The following is a 19,515-nucleotide window of genomic DNA, read 5'->3' on the forward strand; positions in this document are numbered from 1 at the left end:
TTCATATTCTACTAACTTATTGAATGATTTTTATTGATTTTGCTGGTTTTACCATTGATTTTTTAGAGTTTTTGAAACATACTATTTAGTTACAATAGAGATTGTAATTCCCAAATTCTCTTGCCTCTACTCGTTTTGCTTGTTTACTTTCATTTGCTGTGTCTCAAATACAACGTTAGGGAGTGCCAATCCTGTCCAGCACCTTTGTATGACTGTATCCAGCACCTTCCTATACAGTTAAGCTCCTGCCTCCAGGGCTGATACACACACAGTCATGTTATTGTATCATATGCTGTTGAGTTTGGCTTGTTAATATTTTGCTTTATTTAAGATTGTTGCACTGATCCACAAAATGCTCTGATTTCCTTTTTAGTATCGTCATCAGGTTTAGCTATCAGTATTATGCTTGCTTTGTAAAAGGAACTTGGAAATTTTACTTTGGGGATCAAATTTGGTAATCTTTATTTTTCACTAGGAAATACTTCATTACATCTAAATATTCATATCTATTCCATGCAATGACTCTTTGGTGATAACTGAGTCAACTCTGCTAAAGTGATTTATATCCAAGAAAAAGCACCGCTTTGAAATGGACAATTTGTTGAGCTTGACAAATGTAAACACCGATAGAACCACCATCACAGTCAGACAGGTTGTTAGTTCCTCAGTTTTGTGGATCTTCTCTATTTCATTTTGGTTTCCTATTTCACTAAATCACACTCCTGGCCTAATTTTGATTTCTTTTGGTTTAATTTTTCGTTTTCCAGGTTCTAGATTTAAGCACATGGTTTCTTGATGTTCCAGCACCTCTCCTTTCATAACATAAGCCTGTAATCTATCCATTTTCCTCGCATTGCCCATTTTCTTTTTAAAATAGAGGTTTGTCCTGATTTTATCACCCATCAGTTCAAGGAATTAAAAAAAATCATATTATAATTCCTTGTTCAACAGATGAACTAATTGAAATGTAATAATTCAGAAATAGCTGGGATTTAAAAGTTTATCTTCTTTGTTTTAGATGTTTAATTTAAGTGGATATGGTCAGAGAACATGGCCTGTGGAGTAATTTATTGTTAAATGATAAAAATCTGGACATTTGGAACAACGTGAGCCTACGAGACTGCTCTGTTCAAAGTTGAGCAGAAGACCTTGGTGGGGGTGGAGGGGGGACAGGTCGTGAAGGAGAGCAGAGTCCTTTGGGCTCTGCGGTGTGTGGCGTTCACACGCAGCCTGACCCGTGGCTGGACCACGGATGTGGCGGATGGGAATGGGCAGTGCTCGGGTCTCTCTTTTTAGGGCAAGGTGAGTGGAAGCAGCAGTGGGATGCCCCCACTGCCGGCTTTCCCTCCTAGGTCTTCACAGTCCCTCCCCCGCCTCCCCACACACACTGCCTTCGGACTGTCCTGCAGTGCCTTCTTAGAGCCCCGACCTCTTGCGGGCCATCTGGGGGATACCCAGGTTCCATCAGTGGGATCAGGCCCCACGACAGGACGAGGACAGGGAGAACTCTGCAGGCAGAACCGGTGAAGAGAGGTCAGGGGATGGGGAATCTATGAATGTTGGCTCACCAAATCCATTTTATAGTTAAAGTTAAGGTAGTACAAGCTAAGAGAATCAGAAACTCAATTATGAAGGATGTGGGGCAGAAGGGAAAGGCAAGGCATGATCAGATGCAGACAGCATTGGGTACCTCTGAGTGTCGGCATGAAGCTGGACACCTGCTGGAATGGAGGCTGTAGCTGGCTTTGAGTTTCCCAGCAGAGATTGCGAAAAAAGATTCCAGTGGCCAAAGAATCTGCGGCAAAAATCCTGAAGCTGAGGATGGTGGTTCCTGCACGTCAGTGGTCCTGCTATTGGCGCAGACCAGCTTTGGGTTGGGTGGCCACATGTTGCTCAGGCCCCCGGGGAAAGCGGGAAGGTGTGGTGTCAGGAGACTTGTGATCCAGCATTATCTCAGGTCAGAGGGACTGGGGGAAGCCGCGTGGTTGAGGATGGCTCCAGCTTCTTCTCAAACCACATGCTCAGCCACCATGAAGCAGCTACTCACTGCTCAAGAATACCTTTCTCATGCGGTTGTCAATCATCTTCATCTTTCCTTCACTCAGGCTTTACTCATTTATCCATTTATTCAGGAAAGTTTCTGATTTCTATCTGAAAGTATGGCCAGAAGACCTACAGTCCCAGGCCCCCTGTCCAGAACAGAGACCAGGACGATCAGCCCTCAAGGTGCCCATCTTCATGGAAAGGAAAGCAGAGACTGGCTGGCACAGCGTGTCGTGGGGAGATGGGGCGTGGTGGCCTCTGACCCAGATCACACACACAGATTCCTAGCTTGGGGGGAAGACCCCAGCTCTACCGGGTGACCATTTCCCTTCTGCACTGGCCTTGTGGACTGGCCTAAACTCAGGAAGTGAGATTCTTTATGCCTCAGTGGGCCAGGAACCTCACATAGGGAGACAGAAGCAGTAGATGGTGACCGTCTGCTTGGCCAGGCCAGGGGACCTGGGGGATTTAAATTCAGCATGAAAATCCACACCCTGAGTGAACGGGAGAGAGGCCCCACTTTAAGGTGGGCATTCTGGGACTCTCATCCAAAGACTTCCAGGTCACCCCGGCAGTCTCCCTGCACAGAGGGGAGCCACGCCCAGACCATGAACCCATGAAGGCCCCAGAGAACTGAGGGCCAGCCAGCCCATCTTGGTCTATGGGAAGATGGCCAGGAGTTGGAGATCAGGGTCAGGTGTGCGAAGGTGGGACGCAGATGTAAGAACCTGGAGCCAGGCCAGTGTGCAGACCCTGGGTGGGGGGTAAGCCTGCAGACTCGTGGGCAGGGTAAGCCTGAGAAACCAGGTGTGGCGAACAGGTGTGTGGGCCCAGTGTTCTTCGGGGTTCTGGAGGCCCGTGGCCTGGCAACACTGCCCCCACCTGCTGATTCTTGGTTCCTGTCCTCTGCTGCCTGGTCCTCCAAGACGTCCCCCTGGATGTCCAGTGGGGTCCTGGTGCAGCCTGGCCAGCCGTGAGCTTGTCCCAACCTACTCCCTCCTTGTGCCCCGTCCTGGGTGACCCTCCCCCAAGCCAATCCTGGACCATCCTGGGCACCTCCAGGCCTTCCATCAGCACCTACCCTGTCCAACCCACCTGAGCACCAAACATGGGTCCCATCCGCCCCACCACTCAGACGTCCTCTCCCAGCCTCTCTCCACCCTACTGCCCTACTGGGCCTGTGCCCCAGATGCTGACACTCCATCTCCACCACTGGCTAGCTGGCTCTCCTGAGGACCTGGCCTTGAGCCTGTGGTGCCTGCTCGCCCAATGCTGGTCCTGTCCCCCATTCGGTGGGCTGCAGCCTAGATGGACAGTTTCGTGCACTACTCCCACACTGGATAGCGCCCAACCACAGAGGTCTGCTGAGCGCTGGCCGAAGAGCTGGAGTCTGGGCACAGCGGGTAGAGATGAGGAGGAGGCAGGAGGGGGTGTGGGCAAGCAGTGACTTTATTGTCTCTGGAAGGAGTGATGGTCACGGTCCTCCTGCAGGACTCTGCCTAAGCCAGGGACAGAGATGGCCAGGATGGTGGGCGTGGAGGGGCCGAGAGAGCAGAGCGGGTCAGAAGCAGAGCCAGAGCCATGCTCTGGCTTTCCCCACCTCTTTTCCCACAACACTGGGGCCTGGATCATCCATTCAGGGCAGGGGCTGTTATCCCAAGCTGAGAAATGTGCATTCCCCAACACAGCGGGGGCTGCAGTCCCAGGCTGTGTGAGTGAAGGGCCCATGCTGGGGACAGGAGAGGTGGCCAGGCCCATGGTGAGGTGGTAGCACCTCCCCTTGGGGGCATGTGCCACCCAGGGTCTCGAGAGCGATGGGGGCAGGGTGCGCTTTGGGCTGAGGGAAGGTGCTCATAGCAGGACCCAGAGGAGGCTGAGGCCCACCCGAAGCAGGAGCCCCCGTGGGAGGGCCCTGGGGCCCTCCTGCGGGGCGGGGGCCCTGTTGCAGAGAGATCTGGAGCAGCAGTGCCGGACGATCTTGCTGAGCACCCCCGAGTCCGACAGCCATTCGAACTCCATGTTGGTGTTGGGGCACCTGGGGGCACAGCGCTTGCTGAGCAGGGTCTTCACCGGTAGTCCTGCGGGGAAGAGGACAGCATCCAGGAGGAGGAAGAGCCTGGGGTGGGCAGCGAAGGCTAGTCCCCAAGTGGGCGCTGACACCTTCTCCCGACCCTTTCACAGGCCAGGCTCTGCGAAGCGCTGGGAGCACAGCTGCCCAAGGTCACCTTCGAGGTCACAGCAAAGGCAAGGTACAGGGCTGCTGGCCCTGGTCTGGGCTCTTCCCTGAAACCACACACAGCCTGGACACCCAGGCAGCCAGGGGCCTGGGAGTCCTGGGGAGATGGGGGAAGCTGAGCAGAGAGAAAAGGGAGGGCAACTGGAGGGCCGGTTGATCCCAGCTGGGGCTCCCGTCCCCCCTTCACTCAGAGACGTGCAGAGACCTTGGAAGGAAGCTCCGGAGGGAAGCAGGACACTGAGAACAACCCAGCTGCAGAAAAGGTCGTTTTGGAGGAGCCCTCCTCCTCATGCTGTTGCGTTGTGTGTGCGTGTGTGAGCTGTATCTGTTGCGTGCATGGTATTTGCTATGTTGAACCTTATTGTATTGTATATATGACAATTGCACGGGGCCTCCCAGGTGGTGCTGGTGGTAAAGAACCCATCTGCCAGTGCAGGAGATGCAAGAGACTCGGGTTCCATCCCTGAGTCGGGAAGATCCCCCTGGAGTAGGAAATGCCAACCCGCTCCAGTATTCCTGCCTAGAAAATTCAAGACAGAGGAGCCTGGCGAGTTGCAGTCCACGGGGTTGCAGAGCCGGACACAACTGAGTGACTGAGCACGCACACGTATGACGACTCTATGCATTGCCTTACATCATATCATGGGCTGCCACGTGGCACCCCAGAGAAGGAGAGACTGGCGGCCAGCCCCCTCCAGAAGCCCCCAGGCTTAACCTTGAGCAGCTGGCCCCTCCCCTGTGCTCAGGATGGGGATCAGGCAAAGGTGGGTGCAGGCTGGGGTCCCCTGAAGGGAGCCTCCATCAGTTCCCCACTGAGACCCCAAAGGATCCAGAGCTGAGTTCCCGGAATCCCCCTCCGCACGGGCCAAGAACTCACTCAGGGCGATGATCAACATGTGGGAGACGCAGACCTGGTCAGCGGAGGAGCACATCGCAGGCAAGCAAAACTCCGGGCTTCTGACTTTGAAGCACTGGTAGCAGCTCAGGTTCTTCCCTGGGGGGGCAGCACCGGCCGCGGAGGAGTGCGCTGTGCACCCACCCAGCTAAGAGCAGTCCCCGCGGGATGTGCCCACCGCCCCCAGGAGCCCCCACAGCCGAGAGGGCTGTCCTTACCTGGCTCTCTGGCTCTGCCTGCAGGGTTCAAAGACACCAGCAGAGCCCACAGGGCTAGAATCAGCGCCTCCATGACACCACCAGCTTAGCCTGTAGGGGAGTGGGAGAGGGAGGTGGGGACAGAGGGGGCTTTGCCCAGAGCTCCACAAGTTGCACCAGCCCATTCCCTGGGTCTCTCCGCCCAGGACCCCCTCATTTGAGGTCAATCAGATCCTAGTTCTCATGGAACGCTCTCTCCCAGCCTGACCCCTCCTCCTGCCCCTTCCCTTCCCAACTGCAGGGGACTGCCCTTCCAGCAAAATCAGCCCAGGGAGGGGCTGGGTGCGGGGGCTTGTCAGCCCCTGCTCTGGGGAGGGTCTCCTGGGATCTGTGAGGATGGCTGCTTCCTGCTGGAGCAGAAAGGGCAGAAGGGGTGTGGGGAAGGCGTCTCCTCTGTGGCTCACCCCCTCCGTCAGGCTCCACCCCACGGGTACTTCCTTCTCTTCCTGTAACAAACCCTCCTACCTCACCTGGAGACTTGCAGCTCTCAGGGTCCTGCCTGCGTCCAGGTGTGGCAGGAGATGCTGCCCTCTCCTCTGACCCCCAGGGACCCAGTCTCCCGAGGCTGCACCCTGAACACAGAGCTGAAGCCCAGAGGCTCTCACCTGGGTGTCTGGTAGCTAGGCGGGTTTCACACCAGTTCCTGCCTGCATGTTCCCCCAGGCCTTTTCTTTTTTTCCTTCTTGCCTTTATTTCCTTGATCATGCCCCGCTGAGCACCTGTGAGGAGCAGGCTGGCAGGGTGTGGGTCCCGGATCTGGATTTGCAGCAGGGGATGCCTGCCCCCAGGGGTCCAGCAGGAGAGTGGGTAGGACAAAGCGGGTGACTACTAGGCAAAGGGGGGTTGAGAGGGGCTGCCTCTGGCATCCAAGTGACCGCTGCGACACCTCCACCAGCGACCACTGGACCTCGGCACCCCCTTCAGGCCCAGTTTTGAGGGTGTGCCGCTGTTTGGGGTCATTTCCCCTCCCAGTGGTCCGAGAAGGACTGTCCCCCGCCCCGTCTTCCCTGGTATGTCCCAGCCTCCACCTTGGGGGTGGTGGAACACCCAGAACCTCCGGTCCGCTCCAGCCCCTCTAGCTGTCCTAGCTTTGGCCAGGTGTGGGCCGGCCTTGGAGGGGGGCCCAGAAGGGGTGGAACTGCACCCGCTTGAGGGGCGGATCTTGGTTTACATTGTGTGTTTATTCGTTTGTCATTTCATGTAGTAATCCAGTTGAATGGGAGTCTGGGACCTCAAATCGCATGGTGGTGTTGGATGTGGGTGTGATGAAGCAGGCTGGGTGGGCGTGGGGTGGGCAGCCAGGACAGTTTTGCAGGACCCCACGCCTCAGGGTGCAGTCTCGAGTTAAAGCCTTGGCCCCATTGGCAAAGGAAGTTACCACCTGTGAGCTCATGTTTCGCCAAGGTCCTTTCTTCTGGGCCGGGGACGCAGGTCCTGGGGTCAGAGAGGTCTCTGCCCCGCAGCGATGTTTCGGTCTTCCTCTGCTGTCCCGGCAGCCCGGTGGCAGCCTCCCTGGACGGCTCCCTGGTACTGCAGGCTGAGAGCAGTGGGGGAAGCAAACAAGTGGGGCGGCGGGTGACACCCTTGGCAGGCTTGGTGGCACATGGAAAGAAGGGAGGGAGAAGGGGAAGTGCAGAGCTGCAGCAGCCAGAGGGACTCTTGATGTTGGTGGACACCCACCCCTCTCACCCCCCCGAGCGCGGACGCAGGGGCAGCTGCACCTCACCGCGCAGCCGGAAGAGGGCGACGCCGCGCCCGCAGGCCGCGACCCAGCGCGCGAATCTGCGGGCAGAGGAAGATAAAGCCTTGCTCCTGGAAAAATGTCCCGGACATCCAACTAGGGAGCAGAATAAAACTCTCCTTCCCGAATTAAAACATTTGAAAGTGTGAAGGAGCACCTTGCATCAGAACAACAATAGGCAATAAAAAGAAGAAGAGATAAAAAATGGCGAACGTGAGGAACGACTGGAGGAAAATCTCCATTTATGGTCTCCGTAAGTAGACCAGCTTAGAAGTGAGCTCACACTTACGAGTTCCAAGGGGGCAGGCATGTGAGACCCTAAGTTGGAAGCTGTAGCATGAAGGCGGGCAAACAAGAGGACAAAACGACCTAAGTCCAAACTAAAAGCGCTCACCTTTTCTGGAAAAATGACCCAGAAAAGTGAGCGCTAAGACTACGCTAGTAAAAAATTGTAAAAGACACAGAAGCACCCTTTAATGCAAAACCTCCCACAGCATATATGTAAAGAGAGAGAAAAAGAAAAGGTTGATATCAGACTTCTCAAGATGTAGAAATTATTAAAAAAAGAAAAACTTTTGAACCAAGTATTTAAAATACTATAAGAAAAGTTTTTAAAAACTTGAAGTTTGATTTTTTAGTAAAAGGTAAAAAAATGACAATACACGAATTCAAATTCCCAATTCAAAAATACTGGAGAGGGTGGGTGGGGAGGAACCAAAACCAACAGAAGAAAGTATGGAGAAGAAAATCATAAGGCTAGAAGCTGAAGTAAATGTTGCAGAGAACAAAACCCAGACATGAGTAATAAAGCAAAAACTTGGTTCTCTGAGAAATTAAAAGAACTAGATAAGCAAACAACTAACCTAATCAATAAAAGGGGGCAGTACAAATATACAAATAATACTGAGTGAAGCACTTATTGAAAGACAAAATTTTAAATGATAACAGACTATTTCATATACCCTTAAACAAATATGGGAACTCAAATGAGGTGGATAACTACCTAGGAAAATACACCTAAGCAAAATTTATCCCAGTTGAGAGAAAAGCTTTAAGAGATCAATTTCAGTATAAAATAAACATAATAAGAAACTATCCCAGAAGAAATGGCCCAGATCAGATTATTTCACAATCTGAAATAATTCTACAAAATTCACAAATTCTACAAAATCTTCAAAGACCAGATATTCCTAATGACACAGACTGTTTGAGAACATAAAAGAGACTTCCAAGGTATTTTAACAAAGCCAGTATAATACTGATAACCAACCTAATAAAAATTGTGAAAAGAAAGACAATTACATATCAACATCTTTTATCACTGCAAAAATCTTAAAGAAATATTAACAAATAGATTCCAACAGCACATCAAGAAAATACATGAAGAAAAAGTAGGATATATTCCTAGGATTCAGATAGTTAAATATCATGGAATTTGTTAATACGATTCATCCTTTTAACAGATATGAAAATAAATGTCATAGGGATAAATCTATAGACTTTGAAGTATCTTGGAATAGATTAGTTATCCTTCAATTTAAAATATTCAAGAAAAATATAATCTCTTAAAGTCATCACCTTACATTATAAGAAAAGCATTCTGATCACTATTTGAAATTCAGCCAGTATTCACTGATATAATTATAAAATATTAATTAGAGGCTTTAGAATGGGGGAAGAAGTAAAATCAGGTCCATTTGTAGATGAGGTGTTAGTATACCTGGAAATCCTGGAGAATAAAGAATACAAATAACAAATTTTGAAAATAATCAGTAATGAGTCAGGACGCAAGGTAAACATAAAAGTCGGTAGCCATCAGAGGGCGTCCGGTATGTGTCAGGACGGAGGCCGGCAGTCACGTTCTCCCGCGGGACCAAGAAGAAAATACCAGGCAGGTTGCAGCTGTCATATTTAAATGGGCTGGGGAGCTGAGAGGACCAAGGACCAAGTGGATTGGCTTCCAGAAGTGGGAAACTGAGCCTCCGCGGCCCCCAGCCCCGGCTTGCGGGGGCCTCGCCAGCCACCATCCCTACTGTACCCAAACACCCGGCGGAGCGATGGAGTCGGCTACTGCACGCTCAGTTCTGGGAAACCGATGCGGCCCACGCCCAGGGTCCCGCATGCTGGCGGTGGTACCCAGGGCGGGCCGCGTATAAGGAAGACGGGCACCTGCGGCAGTCCCACAGCTCTCAGGACCAAGTTCCCACTGGAGGAAAGAGGTCTGCCCCGAACACATAGCTGATCTTGCTCTGAAGAGACTCGACAGAGTCTGAAGCAAGGCATCAGAAGTTGGCAGTGGGAGGCTTAAGGGCACGAAGGTGCGGAAATGCATCTGCCATGATTTCCGGGATGAGGAGAGGGCCTGCTGAGCCTCCGCTGGAAGCCTGGGAGGAGAGGGATGGGAGGTCAGATGCGCCTTCCTAACTCTGGGGTCCAGCCCAACCTAGCTCGACTCTGATGGAGTTGACCTGGAGAACACCTCGTGCACTTGATCTGGTAAAAGAGAGAACTAGAGACCTAGTACTCGTGGCCTCTGGTTCTTATTTATACAACTCCCGAAGGTGACAGTAACAATAGCAGGGAAAGACCCACGGATGATCCTGGATGAAAGTGGTCAGCAGGAAAGGACTTTATGTTAAGTGTGTTCAATCGTAGACTTGAAAAACTGAGTTTTAACAGAGAATGCTGCTGCTAAATCACTTCAGTCGTGTCCGACTCTGTGTGATCCCATAGATGGCAGCCCACCAGGCTCCCCTGTCCCTGAGATTCTCCAGGCAAGAACACTGGAGTGGGTTGCCATTTCCTTCTCCAGTGCATGAAAGTGAAGTCACTCAGTCGTGTCTGACTCCCAACGACCCCATGGACTGCAGCCTACCAGGCTCCTCCGTCCATGGGATTTTCCAGGCAAGAGTACTGGAGTGGGGTGCCATTTAGAACTTTATAAAACAAATCGAATAAATATACCGTGTATTGGCCAGGATTTTCCAGAGAAGCAGAACCAAAAGAATGTGTATGTAAACAAAAAGTTTATTTTAAGGATGGGGCTCATGACCTTAGGGAGGCTGCAAGTTCAAAAACTCCAGGGTGGGCTGTGTTGGGGAGGAAGAAATTTTCCTCTACCCTTTTGGCTAGCCTAAGAATTAAATTGACAGGAGACAGATTAACAGGAGAAAATCAAACAGAAGTGTAATACCATGTCTACATGGGAGAGACACAGGAAAGCTGAGTAACTCATTGAAATGGCTGAAGCCCTCACCTTAAATACCATCCTCAGCCAAAGAGAAAAACAGGTTGTAGAAGGCAGGGAGAGTCAATTAAGGGGGGTTGATCAGTGATGCAGATTTAAGTCACTGAGTTCCCCACTAGTATGAGTTTCTAGATATTTGGTCATCCCAAATGGAGATTGCCTTTATATATGTAAATGTTTCTTACAAAAGGTCAACTCTCACTTGGTTTTCAGAGCCCTTCCCATGTATGCTGTTTCTCAGAAAATAACCAGCTTGAAACAACTAATATGCCAAAGAGACATATTTTAGGGTGTCAAGTTCTGCTCCCCTACAGCCAGAAAGCTAGAGACCCAGGAAAAGCTGATGCTACAGTTAAAGTCCAAAACTGCTGCAGAATTCCCCCTTGTTTGGAGAAAATCAGTCTTTTGGTCTATTCAGACCTTCGATTGATTAGATGAGACACACCCACATTATGGAGAGCAGCCTGCTTCACTTCAATTTCACCAATTTAAATGTCAGTCCTGGGACTTTCCTGGTGGTCCAGTGGTTAAGATTCCACCTTGCAATGTAGGGGATTTAGGCTCTATTCCATGGAGGGGGAACTAAGATCCCACATGCCACAGAGCAGCTGAGCCACAACCAGAGAATCTGGGCACCGCAACAAAGAGCCCTAGTGCTGGTGCAACCCCAAATAAATAAGTAGATATTTTAAAATGTCAATCTCATCCAAAAATATCCACACAGAAACATCCAGAACAGTATCTGACCACATATTGGAGTCCTGTGGCTCAGTCAAGTTAATACACCCAGTTAGCCATTGTATTCAGAAAGTAAAAAATAAAATATCCAAAATTAAGAACTCATTTGGATGAATTAGGAGCAAAAGACACTATGAGTGCAGGCAGAGACAGGACAGTATAAAATAGCCCAAAGAAAACTTAGAATAAAAACAATAGAAAAAAATTAATCGGAGTATCAGGGCCTGTGAGATTCAGTCAAATGGTCTAACTTTACATGAGATTGGAGTGCCATAGGGAAGAAAGAGGGGTTAAATAAATACTTGAAGATGTAATATTTTTCAAAATTCATAAACGATAACCCACAGATCCATGGATCACAGAAAATCCTTAGCAGGATAAGTGCAAAGAATGTCATCCCAGCTGGTGATAATGCAATCAAGATGCTGAAAGTTGAAACGATGGTCTTAGTGAGACGGAGCAGGACAGTATGGACCCCCCCCCAACTGCATCCTCTCCCACGCATCAGCCTATCAGAGAACTGTGCCCAAGCTGACCACAGACCCTGAGGCCCCCTCCCTCGCCTGATTTTAAAAGTGCTTTGCTGTGGAGATCAGATTTCTGGCTGCCAAGGGAGAGGGGGTTGGGAGAGGGAAGGATTGGGAGTTTGGGATTAGCACATGCAAACTATTATATATAGAATAGATAAATAACAAGGTCCTACTGTATAGCACAGAGAACTATATTCAATATCAAATATATATGTGTGTATATGTATATATCTGAATATTTGAATATATACATATATATCTGAATCACTGCATTGTAAATCAACTGTACTTCAACAAAATAAATTTTAAAAATGCTTTGCTGAAACCCTTTAGGGAGTTCAGCTTTTCGAGGAGGATCCACCTGTTTGCCTTTCTTGGCCCTGCTTTAAAACTGTTTATTTCAAACTCTGACGCTTAGGTTTGCTTGGCCTCCAGGTGTGCTGGGCATGTGGGCTTGCCTTTGGTAACATTGGGGTAAATATGGAAGAATGTTTATGGTGTAAAACAACAGCAGCAGCACCTAGTGGGGTTTATAATGTATGTCTATAAATAAGTACTAAGATAACAGAAGTACACGGGGGAGTGTCAACTGAAAAAAAAAAAAAGTGTGACCTAAAAGTTGAGAAAGGGAAAGAGGAGAGTGAAAAAGCTGGCTTAAAGCTCAACATTCAGAAAACTAAGATCATGGCATCTGGTCCCATCACTTCATGGCAAATAGATGGGGAAACAGTGGAAATAGTAGCAGACTTTATTTTGGGGGGCCTCCAAAATCACTGCAGATGGTGATTGCAGCCATGGAATTAAAAGATGCTTATTCCTTGGAAGGAAAGTTATGACCAACCTAGGCAGCATATTAAAAAAACAGGGACATTACTTTGCCAACAAAGGTTCATCTAGTCAAGGCTATGGTTTTTCCAGTGGTCATGTATAGATGTGAGAGTTGGACTATAAAGAAAGCTGAGTGCCCAAGAATTGATGCTTTTGAACTGTGGTGTTGGAGAAGACTCTTGAGAGTCTCTTGGACTGCAAGGAGATCCAACCAGTCCATTCTAAAGGAGAACAGTCCTGAGTGTTCATTGGAAGGACTGATGTTGAAGCTGAAACTCCAGTACTTTGGCCACCTGATGCGAAGAGCTGACTCATTTAAAAAGACCCTGATGCTAGGAAAGATTGAGGGCAGAAGGAGAAGGGTACGACAGAGGATGAGATGGTTGGATGGCATCACTGACTCAACGGACATGAGTTTGGGTCGGCTCCGGGAGTTGGTGATGGACAGGGAGGCCTGGCGTGCTGCAGTTCCTGGGGTTGCAAAGAGTGGGACATGACTGAGTGACTGAACTGAAATGAACTGAACTGAAAAGTTGAGAATGATGTTTTGTTTGGTGGAATTTCTGAGGATTTCAAGCCCAGAGGACAGCTTCTCAGAGGAGCCGGGATATGTAGGACTTCTTTGTGACAAAAATAAGGTAGTCAGAACTTGAAAAGATTATTGTTAATTAAAGAGGACCAGTTATCGCAAGGAATTTGGTGCTTTTCTCTGTATGGGAAGATGCGAGTCTGGGCTCACTGCAATCATCCCTTTCATAGGCACATCATCTTCCAGGGCCAATATCCTGTTCTTTTCTGTCGCAAGTCCCCTCAGGGTGCACCGCTGGGGCAGTTGCAGTAGCTGTTGGGGTCCAGCCCTGGTGGATACAGGGTAATTCGAAGGGGAAACGGCGTCGGCGATTAGGAAATAATTATTTAATTAGAGTGATAAAGAGAGATTGAGAAAGAATAGTGTAGTGGAGAAAACAGAGGAGAAAAGAGGCTGTATTCCTTGGTTTACATAGAAAGCCAATAAAGTCCCGAGACAAGGGACTTGTACCATCTACGTAGGCCACAAGCGTCCGCTTGAATAGTGGAGGGTGCCCTGCCTTGGGCTCCCTCTCGTGTGGGTCTTAGAAGCCAGGGCAAATAAGTAGACACGGTGAACCTCTATGCTCCAGATGGGAATGTAGCCTGAAAAAGGAGAATAAGAAAAGAACGACATGGGGAAGCCAAGCATTGGTGCAAGACCCACAACTTTATTTTCAAAGGCAGCTTATATACCCCAAGTTGTACATAAAGAAATAATGGAATATGCAGAGTTACGCAGGGGCAGCAATCCTGACCCTTGTTGAGACCAGGTTTTCTTTTCGCATACCTTCCCATATACAAAAGGTCTCAGGTGATTTACATTATCTTCTGGCCAAGAGGCCTGTTAACATTTTTATGGCTCTCTTCCTACATAAATGTCTATCAACCAGAAAACTCATTTTCCCCTGAAGTGTTTTTTCTTTAAGCTGCATCACCCTCAAAGTACTAAATAAAGTTACATTCCTATAGAACAAAGGTGCAGTGGGTTATAACAAAGAAAGTACTTAACTCAAAGATCTAATGTTGCTAATGCCAGGGCTAGTACCTGTTTTTTTCTACATACCAACTAAATCTACAAATAAAAGATATGAAAACTTGGTAGCAAGTATTGGCTCAACAATGAAACCCTTAATCAGTCCTAGTCTAATGATTTTGACTCCTCGGAAGGCCCTACATTTCTAGGATGTTTTAAGCTTCCTGTGCCTCTCTGGTCGGGAGGCTGTAAACAATCACAGGCGTAGCTGTAAGAGTCCAGATAAACCTGTCAGACAGGCTAGAAAGCCATCAGATGGGTTTTTGGATTGAAACACTCTTATTATGTTCAGGAGACTTATTATCTAAAAGCTCTAAATTAACTTTTTCCAGAAAAAAGGTGTGTGGGGGGTGGACAGCCCCCTGTTAATGTCAGAGGAGTTGGTGAAAGGCATAATATAGTAAGGCAGACAGATTCTGGTTTTGGGGTAGATGGTCAAGTAGGTCCAGGGAGGTTCCCTCGAGATCCAACTTGCCTTTGCCTGTCGCGTCTCTGCCTGTCGGGTCTCTTCCTCATGACCTTTGCCATGGGTGGGATTCCTCGTGTTGGCTCCTGGCAAGTAGCTAAGGGCTTGGCAATGAGCATGAGTCTGTCTCTATCCTGAGTTCCCTCAGGGCTCACCTTCCAGGGTGGTGGCAGTGGCTGAGGGCTGTAACGTCCTTTGTTTACTGATACAGCAGCAACATTTTTCATTCACAGGAGGAAGGAAATGAAGCTATGCTCTGCAGGGTTCTTGAGCTGTTCAGGATGTGGTGATAGTAGCAATTTAAGGTAGACTATAACAAGTGGCACCCCACCCCAGTACTCTTGCCTGGAAAATCCCATGGACAGAGGAGTCTGATAGGCTGCAGTCCATGGGGTCATTGGGAGTCAGACACGACTGAGTGACTTCACTTTCATGCACTGGAGAAGGAAATGGCAACCCACTCCAGTGTTCTTGCCTGGAGAATCCCAGAGCCCCGGGCTTCCCTGGGGCTCAGCTGGTAAAGAATCCTCAGGGGAGCTTGGTGGGCTGCCATCCATGAGGTCCCACAGAGTCGGACACGACTGAAGTGACTTAGCAGCATAACAAGTGCATATTGTGATAATCATATAAGAAATATATTTATAAAGGAGAAAAGGAAATATGAAAAATGTTCCATAATTCCGAAAGAATGTGGAAAAAGAAAAAACAGTTGGGAAAAAGTGGTAGCCATGACCTATTAGGTTTTGGCCCAGCCTATCAACACCTAGTGTTGTGGCCAGACCAGCCCTGTGGTTCTGTTAGGCAGTAACTGGTTCTCTGGCAGTAACTGGCAGCAGTGTGCACTGTGCCTGACTGCCCAGTCGTGTCTGACTCTCTGTGATCCCATGGACTATAGCCCGCCAGGCTCCTCTGTCCATGGGGATTTTCCAGGCCAGAATAGTGGAGTGGGTTGCCATGCCCTCCTTCAGGGGATCTTCCCAGCCCAGGAACTGAACCAGGTCTCCCGCACTGCAGGCAGATTCTTTACCAGCTGAGCCCCAGGGAAGCCCAGCAGCAGCGATGACCTGCAGGGAGCTTTGAAAGGACCAGTTGTACTACTCCCAAGTCCTGGGCTTACCAGGAGCCCCTGAAGGCACAGTGTGGGGTCTTGAGGGGAGAGAGTGAGCACTGGCCTGGGGTTCTGCTTTTATGGGGTTGAGGGTGAGGACCTAGGGTCCCCTAGGGTTTGGTGGGATGCTTTTTACTTGTTACTTTGTCTTCCCTGGTAGCTCAGTTGGTAAAGAATCCATCTGAAATGCAGGAGACCCAGCTTCGATTCCTGAGCTGGGAAGATCTGCTGGAGAAGGGATAGGCATATCCACTCTAGTATTCTTGGGCTTCCCTGGTGGCTCAGCTGGTAAAGAATTCGCCTGCAAAGTGGGGGACCTGGGTGAATAGCTACGCTGAGTTTCTTTGGCAAGCTGATTCTGTGGGACGGAGAAATTAAGGGCAGAATACTCACTGGGGAGGTGAGGGCTTGGGGTCACATTTCCCTGATTTCTTCCCAGCTCCGCCTTCCCAAAGGGGGACCCTTATTTAGCCTTGACTGGAAGTGTCAGGCCGGTACATCTTATCTGTGAGGCTGATCTTACTGAGAATATAAGGAGCAAAACGTTTTCCAGGACTCTGGAGATTCCACCCTCTTTCCATCTTTCTTCATCTGCTTTGTTTTCTTGTAAACACCCACTGTTTACAAAATGCATGGTTTCTCGCCATGCGGCCCTGTGTCCCACTTCCTCTGCTCACATTTAGTTAACTGTCTGTTCTGACACCACGACTCATGACTCACTTTGTATATATAGATCTGGATTGTGTGAACTGCCAGTAATACACCACTTGGCGGTGTGTAACCCTTTGTCTCAGAAACATATAACCCTGCCTTGACCTTTAACAGGTGGAAGAGTCCTCAGAGCTTTCTGAAAGACTGTCTCCCTGATTGTAATCCTCAGGTCGGCTCTGTTGCAGGAAGGCGGACCCCTTCCAGGGCCTGAAACTGGGCTCTTGTCTAACACTCTGAAATGAATTGTCTGGGGAGACACATGTGCTGACAAAGCAAGAGATTTTATTGGGAAAGGGCACCCGGGTGGAGAGCAGTAGGGTAAGGGAACCCAGGAGAACTGCTCTGCTGCGTGGCTCGCAGTCTCGGGTTTTATGGTGATGGGATTAGTTTCCGGGTGGTCTTTGGCCAATCATTCTAATTCAGAGTCTTTCCTGGTGGTGCACGCATCGCTCAGCCAAGACGGACGCTAGCAAGAGGGATTCCGGGAAGTGGACGGACACGCGGTGTCTCCTTTAGACCTTTCCTGAACTCTTCCGGTTGGTGGTGGCTTATTAGTTCCGTATTCCTCATCAGGATCTCCTGTCATAAAACAACTCATGCAAATGGTTACTATGGTGCCTGGCCAGGGTGGGCAGTTTCAATCAGTGTGCTTCCCCTAACAACTCCCCCATGAGAGACTTCATACTCAAGATATTTCTTGGGAATTGGGGCGGAGGTCTCTCTTCTGTAACTTCTTCCTGCTGTGCATGGGCGTAGGCCTGCCTAGCAAAGCAGAAGTCTCTCTCTACCTGATCTAAGTTGGGGTGTTCCACATCTAAAAGCAGCTTCCACCCTTGTAGTAACAGCAATTTAGTTAGAAACTGTTGGCCCGTCTCAGAGATGAAATAGACAAGGGCCCAACAGGAGACCTAACAGGATGGTCATCTCTGGTCTCCGGAAACAGAAGGCAACATTTGGGGTGAGGGCTGCAGGGTTTGTGACCCTTTTTGATTGGTTGGTGGTGAGGCAACAGAGCTGTGCTCCAGGAATCTTGTGTTCAGTCTGAAGTTCCCATCCTCCACCTGGGTGGGGGCTCAAAGACATTGTTAAGCATATTTCTGTGAGTAGGAACCAGGACTCTGTCTGGAGGCTGTACCAACCTTTGATTGGAGGTCGCAGAGGATTTAATCAAGGTGGAGGCGGCGGTAATTTCAGAGGCAGCAGCGGCAGAGGAGTATTTGGACGACGGGGTGGCCGCGGAGGCTTTAACAAAGGCCAAGACCAAGGACCTCCAGAACAAGTAGTTTTATTAGGAGAGTTCCTGCACCCTTGTGAAGATGACATAGTGTGTAAATGTACCACAGATGAAAATAAAGTACCTTATTTCAATGCTCCAGTTTATTTAGAAAACAAAGAACAAATTGGAAAAGTGGGTGAAATATTTGGACAGCTTAGAGATTTTTATTTTTCAGTTAAATTATCAGAGAACATGAAAGCATCTTCCTTTAAAAAACTTCAGAAGTTTTGTATAGACCCATATAAACTGCTGCCATTGCAGAGGTTTCTACCTCGACCTCCTGGTGAAAAGGGACCTCCAAGAGGCGGTGGCAGGGGAGGTCAAGGAAGAGGAAGAGGCAGAGGTGGCAGAGGTGGTAGGGGTGGTGGTTTTAGAAGTGGAAGAGGAGGTGGAGGTTTCAGAGGAGGAAGAGGGGGTGGTGGTCTCAGAGGAAGAAGACATTAAGTGTAACAGTTGACAGAAACTTCACCAGTTGAGTTCTGCATTAACGTCATAATCTACTTCAGTGGATCAGAAACTTGTTTCTTGAGCAAATTTTGAAGAACTGGTCTTTTTAGGACAGTGGAGAGGTGTTTTTACCAAGAAGCTAAAGAACTCCTGACTTTCCATGGCTGTTGATGGGCCCTTACCATGTATTGACTTAGTCATGTTGAAGAATTTGCTAAATAAGATATTTGCTCATAATCAGAGTATCAGCTTTACCTGATGCTTTTCCATGAGTTCCCTCCATGTTAGGTGGAATTGGAGTGTTTGTTGGCACTTTTAAACTCCATTAAGAGGAAAATGCAGAGAAGGCAGTGGCACCCCACTCCAGTACTCTTGCCTGGAAAATCCTGTGGACAGAAGAGCCTGGTAGGCTGCAGTCCATGGGGTCGTGAAGAGTCAGAAAAAGAGTCAGATACGACTGAGCGACTTCACTTTCACTTTCCACTTTCATGCATTGGAGAAGGAAATGGCAACCCACTCCCGTGTTCTTGCCTGAAGAATCCCAGGGATGGGGGAGCCTGGTGGGCTGCTGTCTATGGGGTCGCACAGAGTCGGACACGACTGACGAGACTTAGCAGCAGCCTGTTTCTGTATCCCCTCCCTTCCCTGATTAGCAATTGTTTGAATCCACGCTTTGGAACTCAGGGAAGGTCAAGGAGGCTGAATGAAGCCTATATCCTACAGATAAGAAATGGAGAACACAGAACTGATCTGTACTCCAGAGCCCCACAGAGTCCCGCTCAGTTTTAATTTAGGGAACTGGGCAACTCTGACTGTGATAACTTCCTGTCAAAATGGGGCATAGGACTGCCTCAGCTTGGAGTATAGACACTGAATTAGAAGTATTTCTGAGTCCCATGTTCTACATCTGAGTCTTGTATGATTAAAATCTCAATCCCTTGGTCTGCCATTTTGGTGTAACAGACCCAATTAGAAGTACTTGGAGGAGTGATAACTGGAATTTAGTTGACAAAATAAATCTCATTTCTTTTTAGAAGAATAGGCCTGAAACCCAGTCTGGACCTGACACTTCAGGGAGACTTGTAGCCAGGTAGCCAGTTGCCTAGTTTTATAAAAAGTAAGGTTACTAGCTTCCAGCAGACATTGTTTGGAGAATGGTGGCATCCAAGCCTGACACAACTCAGAAAACTCAAGTGTTTAGCAATACAAGGTCTAATCTGAAAGTATACCCATAGCATCACCTAATTATTTCCCAGGATATCTAAACCATAGATACTCTATTTTGACTTTTAATTGTAAAATTTTCCTTAATAGCCAAAGCAGATGTCACCATTAATGACGTCAGTGTTTTTCTAGGTATGAGAAGATGCAAGAATTGGGACTCATAAA

General features: G+C 48.7%; 2 protein-coding genes across 3 annotated transcripts; one reads left to right on the plus strand and one right to left on the minus strand.

Moving 5' to 3' along the window:
- Positions 1 to 3,474: 3,474 nt before the first annotated feature.
- LY6L (lymphocyte antigen 6 family member L) lies at positions 3,475 to 6,145 on the minus strand. Of its 2 annotated transcripts, none has more exons than XM_040261653.1 (4): positions 5,897 to 6,145; positions 5,393 to 5,482; positions 5,157 to 5,273; positions 3,475 to 4,121 (listed from the first exon to the last, which is right to left on the minus strand). In XM_040261653.1, exons 2-4 carry the CDS (start codon positions 5,463 to 5,465, stop codon positions 3,895 to 3,897), a joined length of 417 nt encoding a protein of 138 aa, XP_040117587.1. In that variant the 5' UTR covers positions 5,466 to 5,482; positions 5,897 to 6,145; the 3' UTR covers positions 3,475 to 3,894. The 2 variants fall into 2 exon arrangements, with proteins under 2 accessions (XP_040117587.1, XP_040117586.1); XM_040261652.1 differs by having other exon boundaries at positions 6,037 to 6,143.
- Positions 6,146 to 7,376: 1,231 nt separating this feature from the next.
- LOC120879124 (H/ACA ribonucleoprotein complex subunit 1-like) lies at positions 7,377 to 18,240 on the plus strand. Its single transcript, XM_040262174.1, has 2 exons — positions 7,377 to 7,425; positions 17,555 to 18,240. Exons 1-2 carry the CDS (start codon positions 7,377 to 7,379, stop codon positions 18,121 to 18,123), a joined length of 618 nt encoding a protein of 205 aa, XP_040118108.1. The 3' UTR covers positions 18,124 to 18,240.
- The last annotated feature ends 1,275 nt before the right edge of the window (positions 18,241 to 19,515 follow it).

The sequence above is a fragment of the Oryx dammah genome, unplaced genomic scaffold (genome assembly GCF_014754425.2).
Source record: "Oryx dammah isolate SB20612 unplaced genomic scaffold, SCBI_Odam_1.1 HiC_scaffold_19, whole genome shotgun sequence".
Taxonomy (NCBI): domain Eukaryota; kingdom Metazoa; phylum Chordata; class Mammalia; order Artiodactyla; family Bovidae; genus Oryx; species Oryx dammah.

What these genes read in the sequence shown, in the direction of transcription:
- LOC120879124 (XM_040262174.1), top strand. Translation starts at nt 7,377, where the DNA reads ATGGCGAACGTGAGGAACGACTGGAGGAAAATCTCCATTTATGGTCTC. An exon ending in AATCTCCATTTATGGTCTCC is followed by an intron (nt 7,426 to 17,554) that starts GTAAGTAGACCA and finishes CTTTGATTGGAG; the next exon opens with GTCGCAGAGGATTTAATCAA.
- LY6L (XM_040261653.1), bottom strand. Translation starts at nt 5,465, where the DNA reads ATGGAGGCGCTGATTCTAGCCCTGTGGGCTCTGCTGGTGTCTTTGAAC. An exon ending in AGGCAGAGCCAGAGAGCCAG is followed by an intron (nt 5,274 to 5,392) that starts GTAAGGACAGCC and finishes CTGCCCCCCCAG; the next exon opens with GGAAGAACCTGAGCTGCTAC. An exon ending in CATGTTGATCATCGCCCTGA is followed by an intron (nt 4,122 to 5,156) that starts GTGAGTTCTTGG and finishes TCTTCCCCGCAG; the next exon opens with GACTACCGGTGAAGACCCTG.